At 37.3% G+C, this 21003-nt stretch overlaps 2 protein-coding genes across 13 annotated transcripts in view; both read left to right on the top strand.

Moving 5' to 3' along the window:
• The window catches only part of bcas3 (BCAS3 microtubule associated cell migration factor), a 419103-nt gene that overhangs the window by 186522 nt on the left and 211578 nt on the right, over nucleotides 1–21003 (top strand). The window lies entirely within an intron of this gene.
• On the top strand, nucleotides 1151–13375 carry LOC147170341 (uncharacterized). 6 transcript variants are annotated; one of them, XR_015095623.1, is made up of 14 exons: nucleotides 1151–1427; nucleotides 2139–2280; nucleotides 2372–2534; nucleotides 4313–4514; nucleotides 5261–5323; nucleotides 5917–5979; nucleotides 6647–6709; nucleotides 7377–7439; nucleotides 8107–8169; nucleotides 8837–8899; nucleotides 9567–9629; nucleotides 10052–10117; nucleotides 10245–10331; nucleotides 12985–13044. XR_015095623.1 is itself a non-coding variant. In XM_086081207.1 (14 exons), the coding sequence occupies exons 2-14, from the start codon at nucleotides 2163–2165 to the stop codon at nucleotides 13060–13062; spliced, it is 1116 nt and encodes a 371-aa protein (XP_085937333.1). In that variant the 5' UTR covers nucleotides 1154–1427; nucleotides 2139–2162; the 3' UTR covers nucleotides 13063–13375. The 6 variants fall into 6 exon arrangements, 4 of the variants coding, with proteins under 4 accessions (XP_085937333.1, XP_085937336.1, XP_085937337.1 ...); XM_086081207.1 differs by lacking the exon at nucleotides 10052–10117 and adding an exon at nucleotides 9964–9990 and having other exon boundaries at nucleotides 1154–1427; nucleotides 12985–13375; XR_015095624.1 differs by lacking the exon at nucleotides 10052–10117 and adding an exon at nucleotides 9964–9990 and having other exon boundaries at nucleotides 1155–1427; nucleotides 9567–9855; nucleotides 12985–13004.

The following is a 21003-nucleotide window of genomic DNA, read 5'->3' as shown; positions in this document are numbered from 1 at the left end:
GTCCCCATAATTCAGTTTTTTCTCAAAATGCTGTGTATTGTGAATGTTTGTGTGTAGACTCAGAGCCTTCTTTTTTCTTTTTTTTTTTTGCAGCCACCAATTCCTAAGTAGATAAATTAAATAATGAAATACACTATGACATTTAATTATATATTTCAGCATTTAATTCTTGCAGTGGTTGTTTATTTGAAAATGTACAATGGTTACCAGCTGTTTATCACATCACTTTGAACAGCTGGAGGCAGAGACAGAGAAACTGTCAGTGCCGTACATTGATTCATCATTTAACATCCCACCCTGCCTTTACAGTATAACATCTTTCTGTACACCAGTGGCAAAATGTTTTGAGAATGACATTGATTTTCTTAAAATCTGCAGTGCTGACTTATTATTATTGTTTTTTTTATAGCAATTTGCATGTATGAATGTTATAGTGATTAGATGAATTGCAAATTCCCTATTTGCCATGAAAATTAAAGTAATTTCCTTTAGTGACCTTACAAACTTTAAGTGAAGAAGGCTTCAGGGCACCCAAGAAAATCCAGCAAATGCCAGGACTATCTCCCAAAGTTGATTCAGCTGCGGGATAAGGACATCACCACCAGTGTAGAGCTTGCTCAGGAATGGCAGTAAGCAGGTATGAGTGCATCTACACCCATGGTGAGGGAGTAAGACTTTTGGAGGATGGCCTGGTGTGACCAGTGAAAAAGGGATTCCATAAATACAGACCAAAATAAGGGAAAAAAGATTAAAGTTATTTTTCTCTGATTAACCCCCTTTCCAACTGCTTGGGGCATCTGGAAAAATGCTTGTCTGTTGAAGAAAAGGTGAGCGCTACCATTAGTCCTGCTTCATGCCAACAGTAAAGCTTCATGTGACCATTTGTTTGCAAGGTTGCTTCTTAGCCAAGAAATTGGGCTCGCTCACAATTTTGCCAAAGAACACATGCATCCATTACTGAAGTATAATACCAAAACATCCTAGGACCGCAACTGTGTGACAGCAGCAAGGTTATTTTATTTACTAAAGCAAATAAACATTTTCATTAATGAAAAAAAAAAAAAACGTTTTTAAAAAAACAAAACTAAAATCACATTTTACAATTAAAAAATTATCTATAATTCTAGCAATAATATCCTTTGTTTTCGTCTGTGGTAATTAATTTAGTATATGAGCCTTTGGGGTTAATTTTAAATGTGCTCTTTTTTTTTTTTACTGTAAAACTGTAAATCATACAATAGCCACTCTTATCAACAATGTTCATAATCCAACAACTGAACCAATTTGTTGATTTAAATGTGATTTATTATATTGTCCGGAGTACGGAAGTGACGTCATCTAGCAGCACCGAAAGAGAACCGCCCCCGGCTCTAATTACTTCACGTGACGTCCACTCAACGCAGATGGCTTGCAGCTGTGCTAATGAGGTAGGTTTAAAGTTCGACATTTTTCCTCCAAATTGTTTTTTTTATGTTGGTCGCTCGTGTACATTGCGCCTTGCAATTTCGCGGCAATGAATTATAATGCAAGTTCAGTGTAAGTGCAGCAAAACAAAAAGTCTGTTGATTATGATGGATGCAGATAATTATTTAGAATTGCTATGCTTTTGTTAGCGACGGTTAGCATAGCAAAGCTAACCGTCTGTTGAGTAAGATAAATGCTAATTTTATTTTTTAAGAGGAAAGCCATAACAGGGTGGATTGATAGGCTGGTTTGTGATGTGAAAATATACAAAGGAAAATACTGGTAAACGTTTTATGTCCCTGTATGGTGGAGTAATGAAGTTAATTACTCTGAATAAAAGGCTGACCATCCTAACTTAGTATGTGTCATTATGTCATTAATTTAATTTACAGTTACTCTTGTTTGTTCTAAACAATGGCTTAGTAATCACTTATAATTTGGTAAATTGCTGTATTTGTGTTTACTTACATTTGTTCTTTCAATAAAAATATTTCAGTAAAGTCTGTTAGTGTTCATTACATTTCATTTATGTAAATGTTTAGCAGAGCTGTATTTTATTTTGTTTGGCACATTTACTGTACACTGTACAGGCTTTCAAGGTACACTGAAAGTCAACTTCAAAACATCTGCGTCAAGTTACCTATCAAACTAATTGAAACTCATTTTTTCTATAGCTTTAGATCATTATCTTCAGTAACATGTCAGTCATGAGGCGACAGAGAGCAAAAGTTAAGCCCAAAGACGAGGCAGCATACTTTTCATCCTTGGCTAAAGACAAGGATGGCTTCACCATAAAATATATCAATTCATTCAAAGGTGAGTATTGGTAAAATATTCTTTAGTATGGGCCTAGTTTTCATTATTGTTATAATGAAATATTTCTGATGTATCCTTTTTTCTATGTAAGGTCGAGGAGTGTTCAGTTGCTGCTCCTTTCAGAAGGGAGACTTTCTCATTGAATATCGAGGAGAACTTGTAAGCAAACAGGAACGTGAAAACAGGCTGAGAGTTTATCATGATGCCCTGAAGGTTTTCATGTTTGAATTTCGCTATGATGGAAAAACACTATGGTATGTTTATATGGTGTGTTGTCATACTTAATTTTGGCTTTTTTTGGGAGTCGCCCTAAAAAATATAAACACCTGCAGGCTGCTACTTTGTATAGTGATTTTACTATGTTGTAAAACATAAGTTAAGTTAAGTTGACTATTTTGGGAAGAAATAGCAAATTAATTTACTCATAGTGTGACTTGCTCAACTTTATTTCTAAAGGACTATAAAATAACCATAGCCGCATACATAATGCTGTACATGGAATAAATATCAGTCATGCAATAAAGACGGGTAGAACAAAATAACACAAAACGAGTGAATAAATAAATCTTAGACATATTAGATGTCAACGTATTTTCTGTGAGTGTTCAATACTCAAATTAAGTCAAATACATATCATTACCAGAATGTATCAATAGTGTGCAGTTTTCAAAATAGACTACAGTGACTTAAATTTGAGTTCTCAACTATGTTAAAGTAAATTCCATTTAATGTTCAGAAGCGTTGAATGCTTGATTCTCTTTTTGGTGGATGAGTAAAACTAAAGTCAACTTATAGTTGTACTTGAAAGCATACCCGAGGGTTGTGTAAACTTATGTGAGCACATTATAATGGTGAGAAACCGGCTTAATGTCCATAAAATACAAAATACTGTGGCAATTGTTTTGATATTTTCCAGAGGTTGAAGTTGACATTAGTAGAGATGTGCTTGTGAATTTTGGTGACTATTAATAGCATTTTAGTGTCATTAAGCGACGTTAAGCTTTTGTACATTTACAGTTGTGCTCATAAGTTTACACACCCCAAGGGTATGTAAACTTTCAAGCAACTGTAACTTTCTCTAATTATAACAATTGCGGCACCTGCTAATTTAATCTGAAACATTTTCTGACAGTAATAACCCCCCAAAAATGGTGAACAGTTTAAGTGGAATGAACATTTGTCTCAAAAATCTTAATGTTAAATGATACCTTTTATCAAGAGAGAATGGGAGTACCTCGATCATTCGAATACTGTGAAAACTGTAGTCAAATCCGTGTTTTATTCTGTTTAATTTGTAAATAGAAACAAACATGGCGACAACTATTGGTGGTGCAAAGAATCACAAAAGTCACGGTTCGGATCGGATAGTTTTTCGGATCAGCAGAAAAGAGATAGAAGCTTGCTTTCATTTATTCTGTAAAACTCTTATTGCCCAGTAAATTAAACAAAAAATCAACACAACCTTTTTAATATGGCTGTTTAGGATTTAAGAACACAACTTTAAGCGCAATATGAGGCAGAAACATTATTTTATATATTGTCCATGCATAAAATAACAAGGTATTAATGGCTTAAAGTTGTGTTCCTAAAATCTAAATGGCCATATTTGACATGTTGAGTTTATTTTTATTTTGAATTGATCATCGTAAGCACGGTTATTTATTTATTTATTTATTCTGAATTTAAGCATAGTGCTCATGGTCAAACTGCATGGTATTACAGTGGCTTAAATGTTTATTTTAGGAATAACATTTCTAGTTTTTGATGAACACTCAGACCTACTATGCCTACGGTACGTAAATCAAATTTAGCTTCACTCAGTTTCATGAAGTTAAACATATTTTCTGACCTAAAATAACTAATTTAAAATTAGTGTCCAGATGTTGATAAACTGAGTTGGGTATACTTTTTTTTAATAATAATTTTGTATTTTACCATTGACATTATAGTGGAAGAGGTGGGGGTTATTAATACATATCATGTGTGCTTGTCTTTATAGTTTTATTAATTTTGTCTTTTTTAATTTATTTAACAATTTCAGCATTGATGCAGCCAGAGAGGATAATTCACTTGGGAGACTCGTCAATGATGAACACATCAGCCCAAACAGCAAAATGCAGAGAATCACTGTAGACGGACAGCCCCATCTCTGTTTGTTTGCGACAAAGGACATTGAGCCAGGGGAGGAAATAACCTACAACTATGGCAATTTTGATTTTCCATGGAGACTAAAGGTAGAGACAAGTTAATTTTCACAAAGAGTTAACGGCTTGCTGTTTGAATTTAGGTTAATTTCCCAGTATTGTCACTATGAACAGGTGCATCTTTGGTGAAATACTGAAAATACCTATTGTTTATTTACATGATTATGCCTCAGCAACATAAAAAACCCCAAAAAACAAATAGGAACACAGTAGCCCATAATTAAAAATGTTAAGAGCGGTATATGGAAATTTAGTGGACACTGTAATTGAATTGCAAAGTAAAATATAGAATTTCTCCTCCCGTGTCACTGCATTACTGATTTAAAAACTTGCATAAACTGTCTACAGGGATTTTTAGTAACATTTTATCGTGCAAGTTTTGACAAAACAAAAAAAGGATTAATTATGATTATACAATGAAACTTTGAACCACTGAGCCAATGGAAACACCCGACGGTAAAAATACTGGCCAACTCTTTTGTCACTGTTATTTACAAAAACACAATTATTTTCTCAATATCATTATTATTTTTTATATTATAATTTTTTTTACAATATTGTGACTTTTTTTTCTCAGTTATCGTGAGTATCGCCAACCTCACATCATGTTAATTATCATATCTTGATTTCTTATCATGACATTTGGATATTGTGTCATACATGTGACATACTAGAATTACTGGTCGCACATTCATGATTACATGAAATTGCATTATAACAGTCTTGTCTTAGTAAAAATTGTATTGTATTGGTATTTTTCTATTCATCTGCATCAGGTTTCCACTGAAAAACAACCTGATGAAGACAGAGCTATCACAGACTGCCCCAAAGTTGACCAGGTGACGAGATTTATTTTTTAATGTTGAAATCGGTTTTCAGAAGCAAGAAATTAGTGGAGGGTGGAGATACTAGGGCTGCACAATATATGGAAAAAATCTTGGCGCACGAATGGCTCATGCAATATGTTTATTGCAAAGACATGTAACAAAGGAATATTGGATTGATTGATTGACTTTAGTCTGGGGCTGAGCGATATGGCCAAAAAAAGAAATAAAAAGTCTTTAAAACCAACCATCCAACAATCTGCCACCACTTGTGCAAAATTACAACTCACAATAACATCTGGATGTAATGGAACATAATAGCTTTTAATAATCCAGAAGACAAAATTCGATTTCACGCTTTAGCAAATTTTCAACTATTACATTTTAAAAATGACGATTAAGCTAATTAATTTGATTTATTGCCCAGCCCTAGTTGAGTTTGATTTTGACCAATCAGAGACTAGCTTAATTGCGCATCGCCATACAAGAGAACCATTCACAATACTTTATTCTATTCATTGTACTGTAACTGTGTTAATGCACAGGTACAGTCTTGTGTGTTACTAAGAACAGAATTTTAGTTGTATTTTTCTCTTCATCTGCACCAGGTTTCAATTGAAGCACAACTTGATGAAGAGACAGCTGTGATAGAATGTGCCAAAGTTGACCAGGTGACTTGATTTCTCTTTGCATGTTGATGTTGAAATATTTTTTAGAAGCAAGACCCTGCACGGTATTTGAAAAAAATATATTGTCACACGAACGGCTCATGCAATATGTGTATTGCAAAGACATGTAACAAATTAATATTGGATTGCATACTTTAGTCTGACTTTGACCAATCAGAGACTAGCTTAATTGCACATCGCCATACAAGAGAATTGTATCGACGACCTTTACTAACAAAAAATAACTTAATTTGAAAGGATTTGATCTGCGCAGCCATCGCAGATACATAGTCCTCACAATGTTGTAGATGTGAATAACTGACACTCTGAGGACAGTGTATTTATACACTTAGTGTAAAATACGTTTTCAGGGCTTGGCTTTACAGATACAGTCCTCACAATTCATACTCTGGTCAGGTTTGGACTCTGTGAGGACTGTGTGTGTTTTCTGTTGTTTCATTGTGAAAAATAGATATCATCAATTTACTCAAACCTCTAATGCTGGTGGATTTATGTGATGCATTTATTTTTGTAATGGCAAATAAAATGTGTCTGCATTCACAATACTTTATTCTATTCATTGTACTGTAACTGTGTTAATGCACAGGTACAGTCTTGTGTGTTACTAAGAACAGAATTTTAGTTGTATTTTTCTCTTCATCTGCACCAGGTTTCAATTGAAGCACAACTTGATGAAGAGACAGCTGTGATAGAATGTGCCAAAGTTGACCAGGTGACTTGATTTCTCTTTGCATGTTGATGTTGAAATATTTTTTAGAAGCAAGACCCTGCACGGTATTTGAAAAAAATATATTGTCACACAAACGGCTCATGCAATATGTGTATTGCAAAGACATGTAACAAATTAATATTGGATTGCATACTTTAGTCTGACTTTGACCAATCAGAGACTAGCTTAATTGCACATCGCCATACAAGAGAATTGTATCGACGACCTTTACTAACAAAAAATAACTTAATTTGAAAGGATTTGATCTGCGCAGCCATCGCAGATACATAGTCCTCACAATGTTGTAGATGTGAATAACTGACACTCTGAGGACAGTGTATTTATACACTTAGTGTAAAATACGTTTTCAGGGCTTGGCTTTACAGATACAGTCCTCACAATTCATACTCTGGTCAGGTTTGGACTCTGTGAGGACTGTGTGTGTTTTCTGTTGTTTCATTGTGAAAAATAGATATCATCAATTTACTCAAACCTCTAATGCTGGTGGATTTATGTGATGCATTTATTTTTGTAATGGCAAATAAAATGTGTCTGCATTCACAATACTTTATTCTATTCATTGTACTGTAACTGTGTTAATGCACAGGTACAGTCTTGTGTGTTACTAAGAACAGAATTTTAGTTGTATTTTTCTCTTCATCTGCACCAGGTTTCAATTGAAGCACAACTTGATGAAGAGACAGCTGTGATAGAATGTGCCAAAGTTGACCAGGTGACTTGATTTCTCTTTGCATGTTGATGTTGAAATATTTTTTAGAAGCAAGACCCTGCACGGTATTTGAAAAAAATATATTGTCACACAAACGGCTCATGCAATATGTGTATTGCAAAGACATGTAACAAATTAATATTGGATTGCATACTTTAGTCTGACTTTGACCAATCAGAGACTAGCTTAATTGCACATCGCCATACAAGAGAATTGTATCGACGACCGTTACTAACAAAAAATAACTTAATTTGAAAGGATTTGATCTGCGCAGCCATCGCAGATACATAGTCCTCACAATGTTGTAGATGTGAATAACTGACACTCTGAGGACAGTGTATTTATACACTTAGTGTAAAATACGTTTTCAGGGCTTGGCTTTACAGATACAGTCCTCACAATTCATACTCTGGTCAGGTTTGGACTCTGTGAGGACTGTGTGTGTTTTCTGTTGTTTCATTGTGAAAAATAGATATCATCAATTTACTCAAACCTCTAATGCTGGTGGATTTATGTGATGCATTTATTTTTGTAATGGCAAATAAAATGTGTCTGCATTCACAATACTTTATTCTATTCATTGTACTGTAACTGTGTTAATGCACAGGTACAGTCTTGTGTGTTACTAAGAACAGAATTTTAGTTGTATTTTTCTCTTCATCTGCACCAGGTTTCAATTGAAGCACAACTTGATGAAGAGACAGCTGTGATAGAATGTGCCAAAGTTGACCAGGTGACTTGATTTCTCTTTGCATGTTGATGTTGAAATATTTTTTAGAAGCAAGACCCTGCACGGTATTTGAAAAAAATATATTGTCACACGAACGGCTCATGCAATATGTGTATTGCAAAGACATGTAACAAATTAATATTGGATTGCATACTTTAGTCTGACTTTGACCAATCAGAGACTAGCTTAATTGCACATCGCCATACAAGAGAATTGTATCGACGACCTTTACTAACAAAAAATAACTTAATTTGAAAGGATTTGATCTGCGCAGCCATCGCAGATACATAGTCCTCACAATGTTGTAGATGTGAATAACTGACACTCTGAGGACAGTGTATTTATACACTTAGTGTAAAATACGTTTTCAGGGCTTGGCTTTACAGATACAGTCCTCACAATTCATACTCTGGTCAGGTTTGGACTCTGTGAGGACTGTGTGTGTTTTCTGTTGTTTCATTGTGAAAAATAGATATCATCAATTTACTCAAACCTCTAATGCTGGTGGATTTATGTGATGCATTTATTTTTGTAATGGCAAATAAAATGTGTCTGCATTCACAATACTTTATTCTATTCATTGTACTGTAACTGTGTTAATGCACAGGTACAGTCTTGTGTGTTACTAAGAACAGAATTTTAGTTGTATTTTTCTCTTCATCTGCACCAGGTTTCAATTGAAGCACAACTTGATGAAGAGACAGCTGTGATAGAATGTGCCAAAGTTGACCAGGTGACTTGATTTCTCTTTGCATGTTGATGTTGAAATATTTTTTAGAAGCAAGACCCTGCACGGTATTTGAAAAAAATATATTGTCACACGAACGGCTCATGCAATATGTGTATTGCAAAGACATGTAACAAATTAATATTGGATTGCATACTTTAGTCTGACTTTGACCAATCAGAGACTAGCTTAATTGCACATCGCCATACAAGAGAATTGTATCGACGACCTTTACTAACAAAAAATAACTTAATTTGAAAGGATTTGATCTGCGCAGCCATCGCAGATACATAGTCCTCACAATGTTGTAGATGTGAATAACTGACACTCTGAGGACAGTGTATTTATACACTTAGTGTAAAATACGTTTTCAGGGCTTGGCTTTACAGATACAGTCCTCACAATTCATACTCTGGTCAGGTTTGGACTCTGTGAGGACTGTGTGTGTTTTCTGTTGTTTCATTGTGAAAAATAGATATCATCAATTTACTCAAACCTCTAATGCTGGTGGATTTATGTGATGCATTTATTTTTGTAATGGCAAATAAAATGTGTCTGCATTCACAATACTTTATTCTATTCATTGTACTGTAACTGTGTTAATGCACAGGTACAGTCTTGTGTGTTACTAAGAACAGAATTTTAGTTGTATTTTTCTCTTCATCTGCACCAGGTTTCAATTGAAGCACAACTTGATGAAGAGACAGCTGTGATAGAATGTGCCAAAGTTGACCAGGTGACTTGATTTCTCTTTGCATGTTGATGTTGAAATATTTTTTAGAAGCAAGACCCTGCACGGTATTTGAAAAAAATATATTGTCACACAAACGGCTCATGCAATATGTGTATTGCAAAGACATGTAACAAATTAATATTGGATTGCATACTTTAGTCTGACTTTGACCAATGATCTTAATTGCGCATCGCCATCGTTGTTAAACAACCTTCAGGGCCCACACATGGTATGAGCCGCCATCTGATAACATGCTTTATTGTATGATTTGCGGCTTGTTGGCCAAACCTTGCAATTAATTATTTTTTATTTTATTTTTAAAATATTCCACCTACAGATGATCCACAAGAAGGAACATCCAGAGGTATGGTTAAGAGTTACAATGTACTTCTGTGTGTTGTTTGCGCATTCCGACGGACTTTCAGACTTCCGACATCGGATTGGGGCATCAAGGCTTGGGAGGCACATATTGACCGTACCGCAAATGCCATGCAAGCATATGTCTGATAACGATACTTGGGCACCCCCGCACTACTAAATTATTATGTAAAGAAGAGTATCATGTTTAGTTCAAATTCTGTTGTAATACTACATTGAGCTATATTGTACTTTCTACAGGAACCGAGACATTGTGGCAGCCTGTTAAACAACCTTCAGGGCCCAAGGCCAAAAAAGCCAGGAAGACAAAGCCTCGTGGACATCACGGTAAATTACACAGACATACTATATAATAATGTACCACTTAAGCCTGGTTGACACGGTAGGATTTTAAAATTGTCGGCCGACTTCCAAACTGTGAGAGACGCCACGTGAAGAGAAAAAAATCACAAGAGTAACAGTTTTGAACGTACCGTTTGTGGTGTGCAGCCACACTGCACAATCAAACACACACACGAACAAAGTTCATTAATGAATGTGATACTAAAGTCCTGCAAAACCTCTTGAGTCAACAAACATACAGAATCAGTCACGATACTTCCTGGTTTGTTTTCAGCCGAAAAAGCGTCGTAAAAAGAAATGGTATTTAAAGCAGTGTAAATTGGCTCTGGGTGGCGAGGCATCACTTGCCCTTGGTGCTGCTGGCGCGGGTTCGCTTCCCGCCCGGAGACCACGTTTGTTCGTGTAGTATGTATGTGGATAAAAAAAAAAGTGTAATAGCGCAAGCACAGACTTTCTACTGCTCCATGACTGTATTGATTTTGGATTTCCCACCATCGTACTCGTCGGCTTGCTTTCGGATTGGCTGCGCTGTGGTTTTAACCTTGCTCTGCAAGATGAATTCTGGTGGTATTTTGTGAGTTACAAACTCCGAAGAATACATCTTGTACCAAGCCTGTTGATTTCCACCGATCCATGGTTCGGACCATTCCCCCCCTTGACGAGAACAAATACGACATTTTCATCTGTGGCTGTGATTGGTCAAAACAAATGTGCACAATGCTGCATCGTCCAATCAGCTCAAAGTATTGTACAGAATGTCCCACCTTACCCAAGCAAATCCCTGCGGAGCAGTCCCAGATTGATATTGTATATATTAACTTCCTTGAGTGAATCACAATATCAATCTGGCTATTGCCAGGTTACGTTTTTGTCCTCGGGGCACTCTGCACATGGAGTGAAGCTGGGCCAAAACAATCCAACATGTTGAATATCCCCAATTTCAAGTTGGAGGTCCTTCCTAGGGCCGATATCTGTATGAGCCGTGTGTGGCGTCAGCACACAGGACACACGGCAGGATTATCTGTTATGATTATCGTTTGGATGTCGGCAGGGGAAGTTTGGGGCTAAACTCTGGCCAATTCTCCGGCCATGTGAACCAGGCTTAATGTACCGCAGTAAAAATTAACAAGGATGAAATTATAATACATTTGTATGTACGCTTGGTCGCCATGGGACATGTACATGCACCAGCTCAGACTTGATCGGACATGATTATAGACTGCGCTTATATCTGAATTAATAAATGCAGCGTCATGTAATGGCATACATTTGCTCATCCAGTGATTCCTAATAAGTGTGCCGTGGCACAGTGCGCCATGAGAGCACTTATGGTGTGTTCTGGGGAAATAAAATTTTACTTAATTGGTCAACCACACCTCCCGCCCATTGACAGATGGGATGGGCTCAAGCATGCTTGCGACCCTCGAGAGAATATGGATGGATGGTCAGAAAATGATTTAGAATATATAATGAATGCTTGTTTACACCATCTATGCCAGGAATGTATAGTGATAGAACAAATGAAGGCTCTTCCTTGGATGACAAAAGATAAATACAGTGGTACCTCAGAGTTTGAACATTCCTGTGAACTGTTCAAAGTCTTTGTTTTGTTTCTTAAATGTTGTTCAGTTTTTGCGGTAACATTAATTGCCCTACAGGGACATAAATAGAATTTAACTTGAAATTGTTTTCCATAGGAAATAATGTAAATGCAATTAATCAGTTCCCAAGCTCCCTAAACAGAACATTTGTATTTTAATTTATTTGTTATTTAATTTAACGTGTACAGTAAAAACAAAAAAACCTGACCTTTTTTGTTGTGGTGTGATTGCATCAGTGGATAAAAAAATGCACTCTCAAATGTACAGACCCCGTTATAAATTCCTCATGATTGCTATGTTAATGCAAGCTTTAGTTCAGTGCGGAGTTTGTGTATTTTACATTGGGCATATTGTTAGACTACTAAGGGGTCCTTGCATGCGCTGTTTAACGTCAGGCACATTATTAAACAGCTACGGAGGGGTCTTTGCGCCAGTATTTACGAAAGTAGTCACGATAGGTGCGATAATCTCCTTTCTTAAATCCACTGTAGTTTGTTTTTCCTTGCTTCCCCTGGCACTATTGTCTTTTTTTGGGCCCATGGCATAGAAAATTACCATGGAAAAATCAAAATGCACTCACGACTGTACGGGGCATCTCACGCTCTGACTTGTTATGAGCAGCGCCTCGTCTCGACTACCGTGATGTGAGCATTCGGCATCAGCCTGCTTCTCTAGGCTACCCTTTCAAGGTACATTCAGCTTTGCTTGGGTGTTTGAAACTCCGAGGCATTTTTACTCTTTTTTGGGGGGGGGGGGGGGGGGGTTTCAAAGTCCGATTTGTACGAGCTCCAAGACATTCGAACTCCGAGGTTCCACTGTGATTGATATGTGTATTCACATCTTGTGACATTTTTGTTTGGGGTGTACCATGAGATTTTTCAGACTTAAAATGTACCCTGGCTTAGTCAGTCGTGAATCACTGTTAACGGTGACTATTGTGATGTTGAGATGGCATGTGTTGGTAAAAACTGAAAATGGTCTTTACTGTTGATATACAGTACATTTTGTGTTTCTAACAAATTATTTATTTTTCATAGAACTTCTCACAAATGAAATTGACGATCTTCGGAGAAAGAAAAAGCATCCTTGGTCTCCAGCTGAGGTTTCTGCTGTGATGAAGCATTTCAAAGACCTTATTAAGGAGGGGAAGTTTGCCACAAAAATACAATGTGATCTGTGCAAGACTGCAGAGCACCCTATCCTGGCAAATCGCACTGTTCAAAATATAAGAGACTTTGTACGCAATCGAGGTACTTCAATCAAAAAGAAAAGTGGCAAGTAAGCGGCCGCTTCGTTCTATGTTATCACTTTTAAGAGCTACCTAAGTTTAAGATGAGGCAGTCATGTTTTATAGAATAAAATGTTCAATGTTCAAGTTTAAGATGAGGCAGTCATGTTTAAAAGAATAAAATGTTCAATGTTCACTGACTCTTTTGCATCTGGTTTCATGTCTAGCTTATCCATTACAAAGCTGTACTTTACCTTGATAACCTGTTCTCACATTAGAAGCATTGTTTTATTAAAATACCAGTTTCAGTCGGTCCTAAAATTGTAAGTTGTAACATGGTGCTCAAGGACCAGGTATGACTTTGCATTTCACAGTATTGCTGTGCACAACAATGTGTCCTCATATCAGGTAAGTCATTACACATCAATGCCATTTTAGTTTGTGTAAAGTCAGAATGCCAGAACTTTCAAGTCACTTCAGTGACATGGTTGCTGTGTGTTGTGTAAACTTTGTCCTTGTAATGTGAGTTGGTCCTCATAATTACCATTTTTGTAATGGGCGTGGCTTATTTAGGTCATTATCTATGTCCTCACAATTACGGATTTTTTCAGGTTTTTCTTTTTTTCGTGTGTTGAGTTTTTTCAAGTTTTGAAGTGAAATTTCCCTGGACAACCCCAAAAAAAATTTTTGGGTGCAAGTCCCATCTCTCTGGCATTAGCAGAAAGGGGTGTCCCTGTAATACACAATTAAACCGGTTTGGAAAAAATGTCCTCATAATACACAGAGGCAAGTATGTGTGTGTGTGTGTGTGCGCGCGCGCGCGCGTGTGTGTGTGTGTGTAAATGATTGTGAGCACACATTTATTTAGATTTTATCTTTTCACCTGTTCTCCCAAGCCACAGAAGCAACCATTCTGTATTGACACAAAGCAAGGTCTCCCCCCTTTAGGTGACAACAGGTATTATGTGTCTGTTGAAATGGGAGACTATCAGGATATTGTTTGTGCAGGTTTCAGGGAGATTGAAGGAAAGAGAAGAGTTACAGCCTTTCTTTCCTCACCTGGAAATTATGTCCCCCCTGCCATTTTACAGGAGCGTGTTTCCAATCACTGCATGAATGTGAGAAATGTCCACTTGGGAATTCCTTCACCACTTCCTGTCTATCTCTCACCCCGTGCGTGTGTGTGGGTGTGTGTGTGTGTGTGTGTGTGTGTGTGTGTATGTATGTGTGTGTGTGTATGTATGTGTGTGTGTGTGTGTGTGTGTGTGTGTGTGTGTGTGTGTGTGTGTTTTGTGAATGTGTTATGTGTAAAATATGTTGAAAAGGTCTGCTGCGTATTCAAGAATTCCTGTGTACAGAAATACATTATCTATACAATATCAACAGTGAGATGTTTTTTCACAGAAAGTGCCTTTGTCAGTCTTAAAATGTCATTTGCAACTTTGTCAACTAGACAGAGTGGCGAATGACATACGTAAAATGAAGTTCAAACTACGAAAGTGAATAGCAAGGGCTGAGGGCTGAATGAAATTGAAAAATAATGCTATTGTGTTTTTTGCTCCCTCAAAATTGCGTTTAATTTGCAATTATTTTTTCAAAGTCCCTTTCAAATACCGAACATATTTTTTTTTTAAACAATCTTTTTTACCGCAAACAGTATCAGATATATTATTCATGATAGGATACTAAGATAAAGGAAAATGAAGTGTTACGTGACTATCAAAACCAAGTTTAGTCACTGAGGTGGATGGAAACTGAAGATGAAAACGAGGCTTTCACTGCAGTTTGTAGATGTTGACTCTTTCAATAATTACTGAAGGCAGACTTGCAGGGTTTGACAATATAGTGGTAAAAGTCTAGCGGTCAAAAGACAAAACGCCACCCTGCCTTCACTCTCCATGATGTACCAAGCAAGCAAGCATTTTCAGAAACACAGGTGACATTCATTAAGTATTTAAAAAAAAAAAATCTTCATGATTAGTTTGAGATAAACAGGGACAAGTACACAAATTCTGCAAACTTACCAATCACTGCACAACACTGTTTGATGCCGCAGACTGAAAATATTTCTTAGCATACTCAGCACATTAACATATCACTCAACAATAAAAATCCGAACAAAATAGTAGTTTTTCTTAGTACCGTTAAGTGTAGGCAAATTAAAATTAATGCATGAAGTATTTTCAATAAAGCACATGCCTGTGATTATCCAATGTGTTTATTAGTGTGGTTATTGGCAAGCCAGGGCTTTGTAATGAAAGGAAGTAACTCACAACCCTTATCTGAATGCATTAAGATTTGTGAAAATCACTGTGTGCAATGTTTTGCAAAAAGTGTGAAGTTGTGCAACTCTGGACAGGTGTTTTGCTCCTTGAGTGTAAACATCGATAATTGTGTGAACATTTTTATTTCAGTGTGTAAACATCTGTAATAAACTGCAATACAAACATTAGCAGTAAACAAGCTTGTTTCACTTTTATTAGAGATAACAACCATTGTTGACACCCACAAATATATTATCAATCAATTAAAAAAATATAAAATATAAATCTAAATAATATATAAATCTCTCTAAAACTTAGAGCCAATTCAAAGAAATGGATGTCTTTGGCCCTTGAAAATAAATACATTTTGGCCAGTATAATAAAGGTTGCCAGCAAATCAGGGGACCATATTAATACATGAGTACAGAGAGAGAGAGAGAGAGAAAACTTGCTTTACATTATACATGGGTATCAATTGTAATTTCCTCTATCGATCAATTTTGATTCACAATAGTTCAGTTCGATTTAATTTAGATTTTTCCCAATTCAAACATTGACATCAGCAAGGATGAGATTAAAATATTTTCATAATTTTAATTCAATAATTATAAATATAAAGTAAAATTATTCAGAATTGTCTTTAAGTGCATGTCTTCCATAAATGTAGATATAAATGTAAAAAAAATACTTTTGAATTAACGTGAACAGTAAATTTCAAGAAAATAGTAAGATATCCCCCAAAAAATCACCTTTAAAATCCTATTTTCGTAAGAATTTATGGGAAAAACGATATTCAAATAATCGATTCATGTTTTTTTAATCGATATTGGGCTCAAAAAAGGAAAATCGATTTGATTTTGATTATTCAGTTTTTTTAAACCCAGCCCTCTTATACACAGGATTTTACAGTATTTTAACTATGTGAAGCCCATTGCGTTAACTAGACTAGTGTATGAAGTGTGCTATAAATACAGCTGTCTTACCTTGCCATACAACTTGTGCACTCGCCAGTTATTTGAGTGTAGAACATGCTTTGATTTTTGAAGGTTGATATTCATTTAAATTCTGACAGGTAGGAGTTATTATTATTATTAACTCTCGAAGAGCAATTTTATCGCAGTACTCTATTGTGTGCATTTGCATGACCAATCGTGGCAGGCTATGACCCAGTAAGTGAGACAGCTTTCAAAAATAAAAGTTGACAATATAAGGTACATTAAGGACAACCATGTCATAAAAATGTTTATACAACATAACAACTATCAAATGTTGCACACAACCTGCAGTCTGACACATTGGCAAAACTGTCAGGTTCATACTTGCACTGTCCAAAATATGTGACAATTTTTTGAAGCAGTAAGGAAAGGGCATCTGTGTCTCAGAATGCTGCCGCTTTGCCTCTCCAAGATCCAAGGTAAAAGATGCAAGGCTCTGCAGCAACAACATGCAAACGTGTGCTCAGGATGCCACTATTATTTTGTCTCAGTGAGGCAACCACCAAAAAAAGGACTAAGCTTACTAAAGTGAATATGACTAGGACGATAAAATATTCTCAATCATTGTATTTTAATGATTTGATCTGTGAATATTTTCATTTAAATTGCAGAGCAACCAACCATTCACATGCAAATTAATTTCTATAGACAATTGAGAGCATGTAAATGGCCTAACATGCATGTTTTCAGAATGTGGGATGGGAAGAAATCCAGCCATGCACGCCACCACACCAGCATCTATCGAAACTCAGACACAATCTGATTCTTCCTCTGGTCGTTGAATCGGTGGAGGCTGGTGTCTGTGGATCTCACTCTGCTTCGTCTGTCCTTCCTTCCTTTCCTCAGTCTCTCCTTTGGTCTCTTGAGGTCTCCCTGATTTAGATGTTTCTGGGGTTGGTGAAGGACTCTGGTTGGGGGCCCGGTGGGTGGTGGGTGGTGTCTGGTCGGTGATGGATTTCACTTTCTTTTATTTTCTTTGGTCCTTCCTCGGGTCTCCTGACGGCCTCACGACTGACTGGATTCTGAAGTGTTCGGTTTAGGTGAACGGTATGGGATTTTTTAATAGGTTTTAGGTGAACTAATACATACACATTCATACGCACACACACACGCACATGCACATACACACACACATATAAAATAAAAATGTATAAAATAATAATATAAATAATATATATAGTATAAATAATAATAAAAAAAAAACATTTTAAAAAAGAGAGCAATGATGATGACATGTCAAATCGGTAAAATTACCGAATGAAAAAAAAGAAAGAAAAAAAAAGAATGTGGGATGGGAAGAAATTCAGTCAAGCATAGGGAAAACATAAGGAATTGAGTCAAACCATGGTAACCATTTCACCGTTGTGCTGCCTTGAAATTTAAATATGGAAAATGAAAGAAAAATCATGTCCCAATAATGTGTTTATTACTTTTGCTCCAAGTTTGGTTAAACACATGCAATATAAAATACATTGACTCCCAGGCCCCATCCACACGAAAGCCAGTTTCAATGTATCCTCACAAGTTTCTTACAGTTTAAGCCATTCGTCCACATGACAGCGTGGTTTCGGAGCTTGAAACCGATCACTTTTGAAACCTCCAGAGTGGATAGATTTCAATACGCGCCCCGTACGCGTCCATCTGGACACCTTATGCAGGATACTCCTCCAGTGATGACGTAATGGTCGCAGCTCGATGACGTATGCGGCAATTATCGCGTGACGCGGTGTTGTACTTGAATCACCCGCCATTGTCACTTCTCCTGTGTTTGTCTTTTTCATGTTGTTTTGATACATGCAAAGCCATGTTTGTTCTGTAGATTGCAATAAAGTTAGAGAAAAAGTGTTCGTCTTCTTCTGTGATTCTTCTTCTAAGTTTTCTGTGAACTACCTGTGGCATATACATTACAGCCGTTAAACGTCCTCAGCGTCTTCTTCTGGACACACGCAAGTCTTGAGATGCTTCTGTGTGTACGAGATTTGTTTGAGGAACGAAGCCGGCTTTACTTCCGTCTGGACGGGGCCCCAGTAGTATTTAAAAAAAAATAATTATTGATTGAATTTTATTAATTTTAGGCCATCAAGGGCAAAGCTGTAATTCAGGGCCGGAGTCCTGCAGGTTTCCCTACTCCAACTGGAGATGGTTCCAATTAACAGGATCGTAATCAGGCTTATGCAGAGCTTGCTGTGTTACGGTGTGGTCACGGGGCGCCGTGGTGTCTGTCGGCGTGTGAAGTGGAGGACCCAAAATGCAGGGAGGCAGGAGAACCACAGCAGGAGTGCGGGCGAGACTGGCGTGCTTTATTTTACAGAAAACACTAACCAGGGTACTGGTTAATGCTAACTAAACAACAAACTGAAAAGATACAAAATCAAAATGACAGACAGAACTCCGGGGGTGACCGTGACAAGCGGCAAGGATCCCACGCCGACTGATCACCACCCGGGAACTAAATACACCCACACTAATTGGGTAACTAGCCACACCTGGGGCCAGGCACAAGTGGCTGAGGGCCCGGATTGGTCAACCCGCGGAAGGGCTGGAACCCACTCAGGACAAATCGGGACCCTCAACCAAAACCAGATCTTCCCAGACATGACATGCTGATGATCTGATCATGAATCAGCTGTGTTGGAGAAGGGAAACATCCAAAACCTGCAGGACTCAGGCCCTTAAGGACCAGGGCTTGCCACCCCTGCTGTAATGTGTTGTTAATTTGTTGATGTGATTGATTTGTTAGTGCCTAAATGTCAGCAAAAAAAACAAAAAACAAAAAAAACAGGTGGTTGCATTCTCTGGTCAAATGATTTGAAAATGGCAGTGCCATGCAAAGTTGTCAAGCAGTCATATATTAACTCATTTGCTCCCAACAATTTATAAATACATTCTATTTTAAATCTTTAAGTGTCCCAAAGACGTATTAATAGGTTTTTTACGTTTTTTTTAAATGCTAGGCTTGTATAGTGAACCTGACGTGCGTGTGTGACTGGTGCATTTTCGTGAGAGGCGTGGCTTTGACCGGGGGAAGGGGGTGATAGTGAAGTGAGGCTAAGTTTGAAACTTGCTAGCAACTTTAAAACTTCAAACCCTACTTTTAATGTGACATAAAGCCTATACAACTCAATTAAAAAAGAAAAAAAAAACATTTGGGGATGGTACGTAAAAATACACAAATGGTGTAACGTATTTGCACAAGTGTGTGCGCCCTCTTATATCCGGGGATGTGGGGGAAGGGGGTGATAGTGAAGTGAGGCTAAGTTTGAAACTTGCTAGCAACTTTAAAACTTCAAACCCTACTTTTAATGTGACATAAAGCCTATACAACTCAATTAAAAAAGAAAAAAAAAAACATTTGGGGATGGTACGTAAAAATACACAAATGGTGTAACGTATTTGCACAAGTGTGTGCGCCCTCTTATATCCGGGGATGTGGCTGTGTTCATACTGACATCATTAACTCATTTGCTTTAAATGTTTTGAGTGTCCCAAAGACATATTTTTACGTTGTTTATGTTTTTCTATGCTAGAGCATACAAAAGGCTCTGAGGCAACCTCTCAATTGCAGAGAACAGTTGAAGCAATTGTAGTTACAAAAACGGCCAGCAGGTGGCAGCAGAGTATAAGAGATCAACCAGGGCCATGTTGCAACAAGCGGTGTTTAAGTCTTAAAAAAAAAAGGTTTTGTCCAAATATGTCAACTCCTCAATGGTGTCTCACCACTATGCAGTTTGGTGTGTTCTCTTGGTGTGCGTGAGGGGCAGGGAGGGGGTGTGATGGGTGCATTGTCACTGGCAGCTAGTCATGACATTTCTCTGCCTCGTTTCCACTAAAGCATTTCCATCCTTTCCTCCGGCCGGCCCCCAATCTCTGTCTTCCTCTTATAATTGGGACCTTCGCTTACAATTACTTTGTCCTAACCCCACCCCATCCCCTTTTGCCTTGTGGAGGCCTGATAGCGTGGCACCTTAGCCCTAGTAGCAAGCATGCCCTGATCCTGTGGCCCATTGCATCCTCACTTCCTCTGAGATGCACAGAGAGGCTGCAGCGGCATAATTGTCAACTAGGCTAAGGAGCCTCAGAGAATTGCCTGCCGCCCAGCCAGCCCCATCCCCAATGGTCAGTCATGCACTAATTCAATAAATGAGCTCAACGTCAGGGCAAGAATCTCACAGTTCTGACTTATGCCTAAAAACCCACATACTCTGTCTCTACAGACACTTTACAGTATCCAGATTTAATCCATATTTGAAAAAGAGACATGGAGGAAATAATTATTTAATATCCTGCTGAATTTACTCACAAAGAAATTAACATTCTCCAATGTAGATGGTTGTTTATTGTTTGTGGTAATATCAGTGTAAATGGTAAATGCATAACACAATATCAAAATGTATATAATAATAATAAAAATTGTGTGAATGCTGAAACAGCAATCTCCTCACTTTTTTGCCATAAAACAACTCCCACATGTTACTTACAATTTACAACGTTCAAATTTCAACTTGCTTTAAAAATGTTTGCTATCCTGGGAATATATCGTCTGATTCCACATTACTTACAGTTTTAACA

Source organism: Leptonotus elevatus, chromosome 7, assembly GCF_054856555.1.
Source record: "Leptonotus elevatus isolate MCC_2025b chromosome 7, RoL_Lele_1.0, whole genome shotgun sequence".
Lineage (NCBI taxonomy): Eukaryota > Metazoa > Chordata > Actinopteri > Syngnathiformes > Syngnathidae > Leptonotus > Leptonotus elevatus.
The sequence above is the reverse complement of the archived record's forward strand: the minus strand, read 5'-3'. Positions and strand labels throughout refer to the sequence as shown.

Bases quoted from the DNA above. Each gene is read 5' to 3' on its own strand.
- LOC147170341 (XM_086081207.1), top strand. From the start codon at position 2,163: ATGTCAGTCATGAGGCGACAGAGAGCAAAAGTTAAGCCCAAAGACGAG. The intron at 9,991-10,244 runs GTATGGTTAAGA...TACTTTCTACAG, and splicing joins ACAAGAAGGAACATCCAGAG to GAACCGAGACATTGTGGCAG. The intron at 10,332-12,984 runs GTAAATTACACA...TATTTTTCATAG, and splicing joins AAAGCCTCGTGGACATCACG to AACTTCTCACAAATGAAATT.